The sequence below is a fragment of the Chenopodium quinoa genome, unplaced genomic scaffold (genome assembly GCF_001683475.1).
Source record: "Chenopodium quinoa cultivar QQ74 unplaced genomic scaffold, ASM168347v1, whole genome shotgun sequence".
Classification (NCBI taxonomy): Eukaryota; Viridiplantae; Streptophyta; class Magnoliopsida; order Caryophyllales; family Amaranthaceae; genus Chenopodium; species Chenopodium quinoa.
Genome location: NW_018742461.1, coordinates 1,908,490 through 1,922,993, shown reverse-complemented (window position 1 = coordinate 1,922,993; position 14,504 = coordinate 1,908,490). Strand labels below are relative to the sequence as shown.

The 14,504-nt window shown below is 37.2% G+C and overlaps 2 protein-coding genes across 2 annotated transcripts; one reads left to right on the top strand and one right to left on the bottom strand.

Moving 5' to 3' along the window:
- Positions 1 to 3,518: 3,518 nt before the first annotated feature.
- On the bottom strand, positions 3,519 to 6,512 carry LOC110718643 (lysine-specific histone demethylase 1 homolog 1-like). Its single transcript, XM_021897527.1, has one exon. It carries the CDS (start codon positions 6,349 to 6,351, stop codon positions 3,787 to 3,789), a length of 2,565 nt encoding a protein of 854 aa, XP_021753219.1. The 5' UTR covers positions 6,352 to 6,512; the 3' UTR covers positions 3,519 to 3,786.
- A 744-nt stretch (positions 6,513 to 7,256) lies between these two features.
- LOC110718642 (chaperone protein dnaJ A7A, chloroplastic-like) lies at positions 7,257 to 13,754 on the top strand. Its single transcript, XM_021897526.1, has 8 exons — positions 7,257 to 7,511; positions 9,113 to 9,226; positions 9,666 to 9,810; positions 9,925 to 9,982; positions 10,393 to 10,435; positions 11,646 to 11,694; positions 11,810 to 11,887; positions 12,206 to 13,754. The coding sequence occupies exons 2-8, from the start codon at positions 9,123 to 9,125 to the stop codon at positions 13,028 to 13,030; spliced, it is 1,302 nt and encodes a 433-aa protein (XP_021753218.1). The 5' UTR covers positions 7,257 to 7,511; positions 9,113 to 9,122; the 3' UTR covers positions 13,031 to 13,754.
- Positions 13,755 to 14,504: the final 750 nt, after the last annotated feature.

The following is a 14,504-nucleotide window of genomic DNA, read 5'->3' as shown; positions in this document are numbered from 1 at the left end:
CTCTTAACCGTACTTGAATATATATAGTCCTATTCGATTAATACAAACATGTATAGTTAAATCCTATATGAATAACCAATATTAACCTTTAGGTAAACGAATAACAAGAAGTGATGTAATATTCACATGCATCACTTTGAAGTTTGTTATTCCTTAAATGGAGACATGGAGTACATTAAATTGAATATAGTCATGTAATTACTCGTTAAAATCATTTCAATATACAATTTCGTAATATTAATTTTTTTATAATATATGAAGTATATACTTAATACTCCCTCCGCCCCTTTTGTTTGTCAGTTTTGAAGGAAAATCACGGGAATAATTAAGGTGGAGAATGTGAAGTAATTAAAGTATATGGAAAAGTGAAATTCCCAACCAATAAAGTAATAAAAGTGCATGAGAAAGAGACATTTCCAATTAAAAAAGTAATTAAAGTACATGAGAAAGGGAATTTGAGAGATTCAAGAGTGTAAAACATTAAATTAGTCAAAAGTTGGCATAATTTTTAGGGCAAATGTTAAGGTAAAATAGGAAGAGGACTTAATAATAAGCACAAAAAAAAATGTGAGCATAAAGTCTTTTTATGTATCTTAATAATTAGGAAAATATAAAATGTGACAAATATTTAGAGGCACCAAAAATGGCAAAAGTGACAAACAAAAGGGGACGGAGGGAGTAATAATTAGAGATACACAATTTTTTGTACGCGGCCTGTTGTACCAAGCGACCAGCTTACATTACGGGCCCAGCCTTATTTAAGGCCCAAAAAAATAACGGACTTCCATTTCTAATCCCGTTTCCTGTTATTTTAAAAGTGTTGTTTTATTTGAATTTCCCAATTTTCGTGTTAAAGTAACGCAATTTAGATCATTTCCCTATACCTAGGAGAGAGAAAATTCCGGGAAATCGACAATTTCTTCTACACTTTCCGATCTCCATTTCCTACAACAGTCAGCTAATACAAACACCCACAATTCTGAAAAAGATGTTTTGAAATTTTGATGGGGTTTAATCTTGTTGTTATCACTTTTTAAGGCCATAATTGTCGAGGAGTAATTTAGGGATTATTTAGGATTTTTGGGTATTCATTTTCATGGAGTTTTTATGGCTAAATTGTTTTCGAATCACCCTTCTTTTGCTCCTCATCGTCGCCATCGCTACAGCTTGTTTCACGCTCCTTTTGATTTTCACCCTCTTTTGATTTTTTTCTTAATTGATGTTGTTTTGATTAGGGTTTGAATGATTTGGATATGTATTATGTATGGTGTATGATTTTGATCCATTAATGGAGTAATTAATTTACGAAATCGATTTTTGGGGTTTTTATGTGTGATTTTCGGCAAAATTCTCAAGCAACTCCGCAACAAAAACATAAAAACGGGGTTGTTGGGTTTTTGGGTTGATTTGGTGGAGTTGGAGTTGGTCGTCGTCTTCTTTGGCGCCATTGGAGTAGCTTCGAAGGAGATCTATAAAAGAAGAAGAAGAAGAAAAGGGGTTAATTATAAAATGGGTTAATTGTTGAGGGGTAACTGATAGTAGTAATTACTTGAAATTAGGGAAAATTTATAATATGAGTTACTTGAAAATAGGGGTTACTTTTGTTCAAATAAATAAATAGGGGTTACTTATTATATAGGTTAATTGTTTTTATCTCATGTTATAGATATGTTAAAAATGGGTTACTTGAAATTAGGGGTTACTTATAATATGAGTTACTTGAAATTAGGGGTTACTACTTAAAATTAGGAGTTATTTGAAATAGGAGATACTTGAAATTAGGGGCTACTTGAAATTAGGAGTTACTTATAATGGAGTCACTTGAAATTAGGGGTTACTTGAAATTAAGGGTTACTTATAATAGGGGTTACTTGAAATTGCGCATGTGTCAGACTCCGTCATGCACGTCAGACTCCGTTATTTTTGCTGAGTTGGCAGCAAGCCACACACCAAAAAGGTGTTGTTAAAGGTAATATTAATCAAAGTCACACTGACAAATATATCAGTTAAAATTGGATATTTATTCAACAATAGATGAAATGTTAATTGTGACACGGGTCAATACAGTTGATATTTCGCTCAAACACTCAAAAACTCAAGAAGAGAGACTGAGAGAGTTAAACAATGGCAGTACGATCGATCTTCACCGCCGTCACCCGCAAATCCTCCGCCGTATTCACCACCTCTCACTCTCTCTCCGCCGCCGCGCGCAACCTGACCTCAGCCGCCGAATCATCCCCTAATCACCAAAAATTCTACCCACATCTGAAATGTGGTAGCGATACCTTCTTCGCAATCGGCTACGAAAACGCTAAAGGAGACCATTACGAGCTGATAATGCGGGTCGATTTCCCGGGTATTTCAGAAAACGGGTACAAGGTTTGGGCCGAGAGCAACGAAGTGGTCAGATTCTATGGAAAAGAAAGCTCAAAGCATAAATTCTCGAGTCGGTTAACGCCTAATAGGGTGTACAAGGGCTGGTTAGGTGTTAACCCGGAGACACACGACACGGGCGGTGTGGAAGCAGAGGTTGTGCACTGGGTGCTCGTGATGAAGGTTCCTCGCCGTGTGCCGGGGCCATGTACTCGGGGTGACTGGTTTGTATTGAAATATGGTAAGTATAAGATTAAATATGTATTACGAGATATGGATGATATTAACCCATGGGATAAGTATAGCGCAGTTGAGAGTCAAGAGGTGAGATTGATGAAGATCATTCGGATTAAAAGGGTTTCGGGGTTGAATTATATTTTGGAATTGACATGTTTTGGGGTAGAATTTTGTTTATGGGGTAATGAAATTGACAACATAATTTAGATGTTTGAATTATGATATGAAATTAGAAAGTTTAATGAAATGAACAATGAGTAGAAGTTTGTTTATTACAATTTCTTTGAATTACTGCAATTTTAGTTCCAAAAAACCAAAGCATATACTAGCCTAGTTGTATAAATTGCAAATATTCTACTTGTATTAGAAATTCAGAAGTTCAATCAATTCACCCCATATCTGATATCTTGGCGTATTTTTATCTGGCTAAAACCATCATCAACAATCGTCGGTATCAACATCAAATCACTACTGCCTATCAGCTGCATAAGTGATTGACCTTCCTCGACTAATGTTGAAATCTTTGCAGGGTGATACAGATGACTGAGATGAGTGATATAACATGGAATAACCCATTTCTGCCAATATTTTTGGGATTACTTATGGACCAAAACAGAGTAATACAACTCCCTCACAAGTCACAATCGTCGTCTTCTTTTTTGTAATGAAAGTTGGGTGCTTCCTATAGTGGTTGAATTTTAGAGCAAACCACCACCTGATCATTTCATAGAAAATGCAACTGGCAAGACCATATACCATGCAGCAACAACCAAAACAAGAGATTCAATTTACAGCATATCAGCATCAATAGGCTACAGCTTCAAATTCATCAAGTAGCCAAGGCATATGAAAGGTGGTATAACATAGTAAAATAAATCACACATTCATATAGAATAGCTATAATAATGTACATAAAAGGGACTCAACAATTGATCACTGAATCCTCTAGCTCAAATTCGATAAATTAGTCACAACCTACAAATAAGTCAGCTTTAACGCCATAAATTACCTATTCTAACATAAAAATTTGCTTAGTCTGAGAGCAATCGATTTATTCCCTCATCATCCTAGAAACACTAATGTACAACATTGGACTTCTATGTCAGTTGCTCATAACTTACAGTTCTTCCCTTCTGAGCTGGGAGTAATGTGTACATTCAAGATCATGCTCCTTCTTTAGAGCATATATTTGCTTTTAACAGCTGCAATAAGTGATTCTGCAGAAGAGCATAATCCTTTTTTGCCCACTAACCGCAAATCAAACTTCTCATTCAACAAATTTAGCCTATCCAAATCAGATTCCACATTGTTCAGCTCAAGTGCTTGACACCTTGAAAGCAGACCATACAGAAACAGAGCAGTAGTTTCTAATTTCTCGCCCCGAAACTCAACCCTCAAAAGCGATTGAGATTCAGGATCATCTGATCTTGGATCAAACAAAACAGAGAAGCTCCCAAACTGCATGTCTGGTTTCAAAAATATTTGACTCAGATCCTCAATATTCTCTAAGCTACTATTTTCTGCCTTGTCAGCTGGTATCAATGACCTTCTTTTGGCAGCCTTCAGTATATTGGCAGCCTCCCTCATCCCACTAAGGAAAGCACCATGCATAGTAGCGGGATACTGCCTGTTGGTCGCCTCTCCAGCAAAGAAAACCCTCCCATTCCCTATACTTTCTGCAAGAATATCATAATCATCGCCAGATGCCCCAATTGCAACATAAGAATAAGAACCATAAGTGAACCTGTCTTGACCCCATCGGGTGCAAACTGCCTGAACAGGGTCTGGAACATCAACTCCTTTTGGGTAAAATATTCCCCTCAATATATCCATAACCCTCCCCACTGATTCCATAGGAGATACCTTCTCAAATTCAATGGCTGCCTCTCCTGCAACAAGGGCCACCAGAAGAGGCCCACCTGAAACTGAAGAATAGCTATAGAACAAGAAGAACTCACCCCTCCTAGAAGGGTCCTCCGACAAATGTCCAAAAGTATCGATTTCAGCACCCCAAAAATTATACGGGAACAACATTGCAACCTTATTCAACAGCCCAAATCCTAACCTATCAATAGCATCCCTCTTCTTTTGAGGTAGAGGAGGCACAAACTCAATATCCCCCCTCTTCAAAACTCCTAATGGCATGGTACAGAGAACCATATCTGCCCGAAACTCCTGCCCACCTGCATAAACCAACACCCCATCATCCCCATATCTAATGCTCTCCACCGTGCGATTGTAAAAAATTGGTAAATCCTCCGCCAAGGCTCGAATAAACCTCTCATTCCCACCCGGAATAAAACAATGATCCCCACCCATCTCATAAGGGTCATCTTGATCCCAAAACGCCATTGACAAATTCGACATTAATGAAGCATTGGCATACTCTAAATTAGCCAAATGCCAATTCAACAACATTTTCTCCTGAGGATCATCAGCAACATTAACAACCTTCCTAAATGCCTCTAATGCAGTTCCAAGTGAAACATCTACACTTCTCATTTCTTCTAACATAACCTGCCTAAGCTTACAAACCCTATCTAACAATTTATTAAATGCAGCTTCTACTCTAGAATCAACATCTGAATCAACAGCTTTTCCATTAGGCAAATAAAGAGGACAAATATCTCTCACCTTATGAAGCGGAAAACCCAACTGCCTCGCCAGAACTCCAAGCGGATTCCCATTGATTCCGGTCAGCACGCTCCCGCCTAAATCCGCAGCACCCACAACACCCCCTTCCTCCCCACACATCTTCCTCGTGCGTACCCTTCCACCGGGCCGTGCCCGCCCTTCTAAAACCACAACCTTAAACCCCATACCCCGGAGCTGGCGGGCAGCACAAAGTCCCGCCAGCCCCGCGCCGACGACAACAATGTTGGCCTCCCCTACAACACCATCACCATTGTTGTCGCACGGCTTCTTCTCCTTAATCTCAGGAGCAAGCCCAAAATTAACATACCCATGATTAACCAAAAACCCAAGTGCAGCATCAACAAGATGACGATGCTCCGGCTTAGCAGACTCCATCACGTGATCGCGCGTGATGAGAGAGGAAACATTCGACCTCCACTTAGACAGTATAAGATTCCTGACACTAATATACTGAGATTGATCGGCACTTCCAAGAGTAGGAATCACAGCATCATCGATTTCTTCTTCAGTTAGAGAATCAACCGGAAACCCAACTGAGATTGCGATAAGAGCATCAACATCGAGTGGTGGCCGGTCTTTGGAGAGGTCGGCGATGCGGCGGCGACGACGAGGAAGAGAGAGAGAGAGAGAGTCAAGGAGAGAAGATGAAGAGCGAGAAGAAGAGTGAGGACGAAGGACCATGGAAATTGTGCCTTGGTAATGTTTGCGTTTGCGGCGGCGCTTTGGGATGATGGGTACTTCGGAGGTGGTGGTGGTGGTGGTGTCGTCATCGGGAGGTGGCGGTGAGAGGGGGTTTGATGGGGTGGAAACGTCGTCGGAGGTTGCATTGTTGTTGTCGTCGTTGTTGTTGTTGGTGGTGTTGTTGTCGTCGTTGTTGGTTGTGGTAGTGGTGTTTGCGGCGGGGTTGGTTTCTTCGACGGTGGTGTTTTCGGAGGGGTTGGTTTCTTCGACGGTGGTGTTTGCGGAGGGGTTGGTTTCTGCGGCGGTGGGGTTGGTTGCTTCAGCGGCGGTGTTTGCGGAGGGGTTGGTTTCTGCGGCGGTGGGAGGTTGCGGAGAAGGAGGATTGGTGGTGGTGGAGGTGTTCATTGTATGTAGAATAATTTGAGTTTCGGAGTGAGAAAGTTATTTCATTGAGCTCGGGTTCTCCTGTTCAATTTAGTTGAAATTAGGGTTCTTGATTGTTTTTATCTTTCAACCTTTTCCCTTTTTCTTTCAATACTTTTCCCTATTTACTATTGATTGGGTGTTATTTCGTATTACAAAGTATGACCTAGAAAATGCTCCGTATAAAAATTAAATTTTGATTAGGAAAAAGTAAGTTTTTATTCAATTATAATCAAGTGAAAACCATGATTGTTTTTTTTGGTGAAAAGTGAAAATCATGATTTTTAAAGTTACAACAAAGACCACATTAGTTGTGTTACATAATGATAACCGTATATTTACATTTGATGAAAGATATATCCTAAATGCTAACCAATTCTTCAATATAATATGGCTTGTTCATCAATCATCATGCACATTAGTGTAACTAAAAGTCTAAACCCCATTCAAACCAATTGATACAAAAGAAAATTTGAGCTAAGTAAACAAACATATCTATCATAAATTGATTTTTATAATAACGAGTTAGTACATGACACAAAAGTCGAGTCCACGGCCTACTAATTGGTGAATCCCTTATCGCTCCAACAGGCTATAGCACCTTAATCTCTAATTCTTTAATATAGTATAATTCTTTAATATAGTTATTAAGTTACAATTTTAACTCCTCTAATTTCAAAGCTTTTATCTTTCTTTTTCCTTATAAGAGTATAAATTAACCCATAAGATTTGAAAACTAGACCTCAAAGATACGAGCTAAAAGCGATGTCACTATTCCATCACCTCAACCTTTTCTATAAAAAGAACAACCCAAACATCATCCGACCCACAATTAGTAATCCATATTTTATATTCCATACTTCGTATTACAGACCCAGATTAGTCTCTAATCTTCAACCTTCCAATCTAAATTATGAAACGCACAGCAAAGGTGAAAGGTCCATATTTCTTAGTTTCTTACCAAAGATAGTTTGCCACAAAAAAGAGACCTTTCTAAATATCTCGACCTAAACTTGCGTAGGTAGCTGAGACTTGAGCGTGCAGTTCTGCAAAATTGTTCAATAATCCCATTTCTCTCACCTCTCACAAGGTTAACATAGATATTCAATCTCATAGCCGTCTTTGGTGGAATTTCGCAACCAGTGAGTTCATCTTTCTCTCTACTTAAGTTCTCCTATTTCTTTGATTTTTCTTCCATTTTAGCTCAATTTTCACCTTTGATTATATAATAATTGTTTTAGCTTTGAATTCACTAATTATTTAGAATATGCATATATTATGTTATTATGGGTGTTGATTACATTTGGGACATTTATGTGATGTGGGTACTTGGCTACTTGCTACTTTTAATGGAAAATTTTCATCTTTCAATTGAAATTATAAGGAATTAGGGTGAATATTTCTGATAATCTTGAGAAATTTGCGGCCTGTGAAACAAAATGTTTGGTTTTTGAGGCATATTGTGAGTAATGAGCTTGGGATTGAACTGCCAAGTAAAGTTTTGACTTTTTTGGTGAAATGGACAAGAAAGAAAACTACAGTAACATATTTGAAGAAGGGAATGTAATGATATATTTTGAGGATTTTAGTTAAGGTATATATACTAGTTGAGATTGTTGAGGTGGACTAGGATGTATGTGTATACAAAATTTAGAACGTTCCATGGTTGTGATAAAAGCACAAAGTGCTGGGAATGATGGAAATTGACTTATGTTTTAATGATATTATACTTTTATGCACCTATACGAGTATGCAACAATGGAAGATGTTCAAATGGCGACGGGTAGAGTTTAATAGTCAAAAGTTGGTTGTGGCATAAAATTGGTTAAGAGGCTAGCAGTATTATGCTATAATAAATTATTTTCCAAAAGCTCCTTGATGCTGATTTTTTCACACATTCAGATTTTCTGAGTTCAATGCTGATCAATTTACTGTACTTTCAGTAATGGTTTTTGCTAGTTTAAGATAAGATTTATCCTCATATTCCTCAACTTCAGTGAAAATTATTTTTTGCAGTGAAAAACTTATATGTTTGTACTCCATATAATTTAGTGATGTTTATGAGGGTCATCAAGGAATAAATTAAATCTTTCATGCATGAGGAACCTGCATTCTCTATGGAACATATGTAAATAGTCTCATTATGATTGAGCATTTCAATATATCGAAGAAAAGCTAGAAAGAGTTTTGAGTCTTAAAAAAAGATTTTAGTTACCTTGGCATAAAGATATTGTAGTGATATTTGTGGCTTAGTACATGCATGTCTTTTGCTAATGCACATTATTAAACATTACCTGACAACATCCTAATGTTTAGTGTACCTAAAATAGAATTTTGGATGTTGTCATACCTGTGTTTTTTCTTACAGAAAAAAGAGAACAGAAAGTCTTCCAACCATTCAGAACAGATCTCCATAGTCCATTTACTACATAGCTCTGTACTTAGCTGTGCCACTATCTCTCATCTGCATATTTAACACAAACAACTTTTTTTTGTTGTCTGAAAATTTCTTCTTATACTGCAAGTTTTGCAAATGTGAAGCCTACAAGGCTACAAGTGATTGCACTTGCTACTCTTTCTACCTTAGTTGAATTTGCTTAATTACTTTTAGTTTGTATATATATTATATACATACATTATGATATTATTAGCCTTCTAAAGTTGTAATCCTTTGATTTTGATGATACTTTTGTGTTTGTGCTTCAAAATGATGTCTTATATAAAACTTTCTTTTATAATATAGGTGTTTGTACATGGCGACCATGCCATGTGGAGCGTTTGTGCCTTATTGTGGCTTGCAGAGTCAAACACCTGGAATGTATAGTACTACAAGCTCTAATTTATTTTCTTCACATTGGTAAGCACCAGCTTTTGTCCTACAAGGTTTTATGTCTGTTGGTATCTTCCGTTCTCTAGTTCATCTTTGTGCATAATTTAAATTTTCCTTTTTTTTTTTTTAGTTGTACCATATTGACATAAAAAACATATCTTTAATCATATCTAGGTTAAAACTATAGAAATTTGATATCTTGAGAATTTGCATTACAATTCTAACAAGATCCCACTCGGTTATGCTGTTTCTTGCATAATAAATACGTAGTAATCAAAGATGGTCAAAGCCGATTATGTAAATAGTGCAAACAGTAAATATGCTACAACTTAAAGTGCCTAAGGATGTAAGTGACAATGGACTCATGGTAAACATGTATCTGTATATCTTTTACAAACTGATAAGGATGTTACTTTTTCTGAACAACTATTAAATCTTCTATTTACTTTTGACTGAAAAATTGCAGTTGCACAAGCAAGGGGATGTTGGCTTCATCTTGCTCAACCATATTTTCTCCAGACTGTTCTCACTCATTTTTGAGCTCAAGGCCACATATGGACTTGTATCATTTCAAGCAATCCCATTCTCACCTCATTGTCAGAGCTCAGAGGGTCAGATGTCTTCTGCTATGTAGTTGTTTTATTTCCTTGCAATAATATTAAAGCAGTGCACTATTGTTTTTAGTTGGCAGGCATATTCTGACCATGACTGTTTTGAACATGCAGAATTACTACTCTGTCCTTGGTATTGCAGAAGATGCTAGGAAGCCTGAAATAAAAAGTGGTTAGTACCTCTATAAGTAAGGTAGTATCTTTGCATTCTGATGCAGCATCAACTAAACCTGTTTATCTTGATTTAGGCTGTTTTTATGTTGCCCTGATAATGCTGCCTTAGTCTCCTTTCACCTCTTTGTTTCCATCAGATTGGTCTTTGTGTAGGTAGCCTCTGCATTTCAGTGGAAAGTATTGCATGCCTAGAACATTTAATATTTGCAGCTTGTGGTGCCTTCTTGTGTCTTTCATATCTTTTCCTGGTTTGTTTCTTACCAGTAAATTGCTCCATAGGTTGGCCTGCAAATTAAGATTTCCTCTGTATGCTTTTGTTTCTAATTATTGAAGTATGTTTATCTGAACTTTGTTTGTCTCCCAAGAGTAACTGATTAATCATATAGAGTTAAATTCTCATACATGCAGCTTATAAGAAGCTTGCACGGACTTACCATCCAGATGTAAACAAGTAAGTTGAAATTCAGCCTTCATAATGATGCATACTGACATACCTATGTAATAACTCCTATGTGTCTGTAGCAGGCTCTCTAAATAATTATGTGATTTTATTCATTTTAGCCAATACTCAACTTTAAATCTGAAAAAATATAAGTTCTGATCTGATTTAGTCATGATGAAAGCATTAGGCCTAAGTGTGGACCTTCAACATTCTCAAAATCTCAAATATAGCAATTTTTAGAAGATTATTGCTGCTTCAATTCTGTGATAACAATTTGGGCATTTTGGCATAAAAAATTTCCACCCCCTTGTAATTTAATTTATGTTGGTTCTTATTGAAGTTGTCGAAATTGTTTAGCTCTTAGGATTATGCATGATTTATTTCTGTAGTATTCACTTTACTGTTGTAACAATATTGTGCGAGTAGCTATAGTTGGTTTGATCGTTTGAAGTCCAACTCCACATCTGAGCTCTCCAAAGTCTTACAATGAATTTATTTTCTAAAACACCTAAATTGCCAGTTTTCTTTAATCTTAACTGCATTATGCTGAAGGCGATATTAACCATTTCCCCCGCCTCTCTTTCCGTTATGGGGTGTGGATTGCAGATCAGCTAGTATAGAATTGTGGCATCATAATCACCTTACCTCTTTGGATTTATTAGGGTGCACCAATGTAATTTGTGCACTAACTTTGTGACATAGTATCTGAAAATATAGTGGATCATGTCTTGGGGTTGTTATTCCATCAGTTAACTACAGAATAGTGGGGGCTTTAATCACTATATGATGTTTCCTGATAATAAGCTGTCATAGATTGCAATGTGCTCATTTAATTTGGGTTTCCCTTTAGAAGTAACAAAGACTTTCTGTGGGTATGTATACTTTTCATGGAAGGTTGTGAGGAGTAGGAGGGGTGGTAAGAAAAATGATAAATTTCATCTTGCAGCAAGGAAGATAGTTTGTTTACTATTGTAGGTTTGCAGCTTTGAAACATTTGGGTTGTATTGAAGAGAAAGGGTTATCTAAATGTCAATCTCTTTAAAAGTTATCATATGGTAGTGACATGACACGACTCATAAGACGTGTGTTATCATAGAGTTATCTAGATGGCTAAATGTCAATCTGTTCAAAAGTTTGTTGTTTATGTTGCTCTTTGTTTGGCAATCCCTTTCCTGTGTGTAGTTGAATTGTTTTTTTTCTCCATCCCTCCATGCTGCAGAGATCCAGGAGCAGAACAAAAATTTAAGGAAATTAGTAATGCCTATGAGGTAAGTTTCCATTCTATGCGTAGTCCCTACTCTAGCTGATCTGTCTGATAGACCTGTCAGATTTGTGTATCCATTTGGTAACAATTGTCTACTGATAACATTTTTCGAACCTCAGGTCTTGTCAGATGATGAGAAGCGTTCCATATATGATAGATATGGAGAGGATGGTCTTAAAGGTGGCCCAAGCATGGGGGTAAGTTTCTCTTTTTAGTTATCTTCGTAAATTATCCATCCTGATAATGCTGGAAAAGGCTGGCCCTACTCTATCATTCAACCAAAATTGACTTTTATTTAGTTTATACACGGTTTTATGACCTGAAACCGCAAACAGAATATCCTGAAACAGTATAACTAACTAAAGGCTGGTGAATTTTGCAAAAAAACCAAAAAAAAAAAAAAAAATTGTAATGGGTAACCAAAATGACCCGAGTCTGAAGCAGACCTGTCTGACCTGCTTCACTTGTCTCCCTAACCTAGAGATTTTAGTTCTTCTGGCATCTCATTTTTGCAGGGCTTCAGCAGCATCTTTGACGAATTACTCAACAATTTTGATGGCATGGGTATGGGGGGAAACTTTCGTAACGGATTTTCAGAGGGTGAGGACCTGGCTTACAGTCTTAGGCTTGATTTCAGGGAGGCAGTGTTTGGGATAGATAAAGATATTGAGATAAATAGGCTCGAAGATTGTCCCACTTGTGAAGCCTCAGGTGCCAAGCCAGGTTCCAAGTCTTATGTTTGCAGAACATGCAACGGCCATGGACAGCTTATCTCATCAATAAGAACACCTTTTGGTATAGTTCAGCAGGCACTTTCCTGCCCTGATTGTGATGGAATGGGCGAGAGTAGTACCCCCTGCAATAAATGTCGTGGTGAAGGAAGAGTGAAAAAATCCAAGAAAATTAATGTAAAAGTCCCTGCTGGAGTAGATACTGGGAACAAAATAAGGTTTGAATGTGAGGGCAATTCTGGGAAAAAAGGTGGCCCCCCTGGTGATCTGTTTGTTGTATTTGAAGTTCGTGAGGATCCCGTTTTGAGAAGGGATGGAAATAATATCCTCTATACTTGCAAAATTTCCTACCTTGATGCAATTTTGGGGACAGTAAAAAAAGTTCCTACAGTTGACGGAATGTCTGATCTGAAGATCCCTCCTGGTACCCAACCTAATGTGACGTTGATGATGGCGAAAAAGGGAGTTCCTTTTGTAAATAAAAAGAGTAAAAGAGGGGATCAGCTGGTGAAAGTGCAAGTTGAGATTCCAAAAAAGTTGAATGTTGAAGAGAGGAAGCTCATAGAAGAGCTTGTCAACATTGACAAGGCCAAATTCCCAAGCAGCTAAAGATAGGTTCTTTTCTTGGTTCTGCATTCTGGGTTTGATGGAAAGATATTGGAATCATACAGTATATATGAATTTTTCCTATGTCGACCTGAAGAAAAGTTAAGTTCTTAAAATTTCTTCAGCTCGCATGTAAATGTGATTTGGATGCTGAGATATGCAGTGATGATAGGGGTTCATTTGGTGTTCAGCCATCATCTACATATCTTGATTCATGAAATTTTGTTGTGAGATGTTAGATATTTGTATGTATACAGTATGCATATAAAATGCTGCACCACTGCGAAATTGGCAGTAGATGTGGGGTGACTTTGATCAGGAGGCATATATTGAGAACACTAGATTCTATCCAATTTTCAGAACAGATTTTGAAGACTTCAGATCGTCAGATGCTTCCAAAGGTGTCTTTGTTGGAGAAAGGATAAATTAGTTATCCTTCACACGAGCTTGTTTAACCTAGTACTCTTAAGTATTTTTTTTATTATTATTATTTTTTTATTTTATTTTTTGTTAATGAAGAGAAAAGATCCCTCAGTCATCTTGAATTACATTCAATTAGAAAATATTCTGAATAAATTGGTTGGATAACATCATACATGCTCGGAAGTGCCCCCTTTTCCTTCCGAAACACCTCTTATATTGGTTGCTGTTGTGGTGCTTCACCCATTAATGCTTGTGTTAGTATGAAATCCCTCAGCCTGTGTTAGCTGACAACCGATTTCTCAGATTTTCAGATTGTTTTGTTATCTGTTGTCAACATTACCCCTGATTGCAGTTCTTGTCAGATATTATTAATCCCTAATACTTTTGTTAGATGATCAGTCCTAATACTCCATATTATAGATGCCCACTCGATGCCCCATATTGTAGCAGGGTTTGGGCTGCAATATTAATAGCGTGGGCAGGGGAGGACGCTACAAGACAATGTAGATAAATAATAGGATTTGGTAATACTTCCTCCGTTTCTTTTTAGTTGACACATTTCTTTAGTCACGTTTGCTAATGTAAACTTAAACCAATAATATCTTTAATTATCGATAAACAAAAATTATAAAAAGTTGATATTTTAAAAATATATATCGTGACGAATCTAATAAGATCCTACATAACTATATTTTTCATTACGTATAAAGCACAAAACACGGTCAAAGGGGAGTGAGTGAATATGCTAAAGTCAAAACGTGTCAACTAAAAAAATACCGAGGTAGTATAATAGAATGACTGATCTTATAAGGTTCTCCACATATTTGAGATCCCCCAAAGACTCGGGAAGTTCCTAGTCAAGCTAGTGTCTGGTCTGCTTCGTGAGCATGCCATTATTGCCAATTTGCCATAGCGCCTATAAGCTTAGCATAACACTAGTAGAGCATCGTCTGGCCAGTTCATAATCGTAAAATGCTTAAAGCGCATATCATGGGGTAATTTGGAGATCTTGAGAACTACTAAAGGACATTTTGGGGACTATATATCAATATGG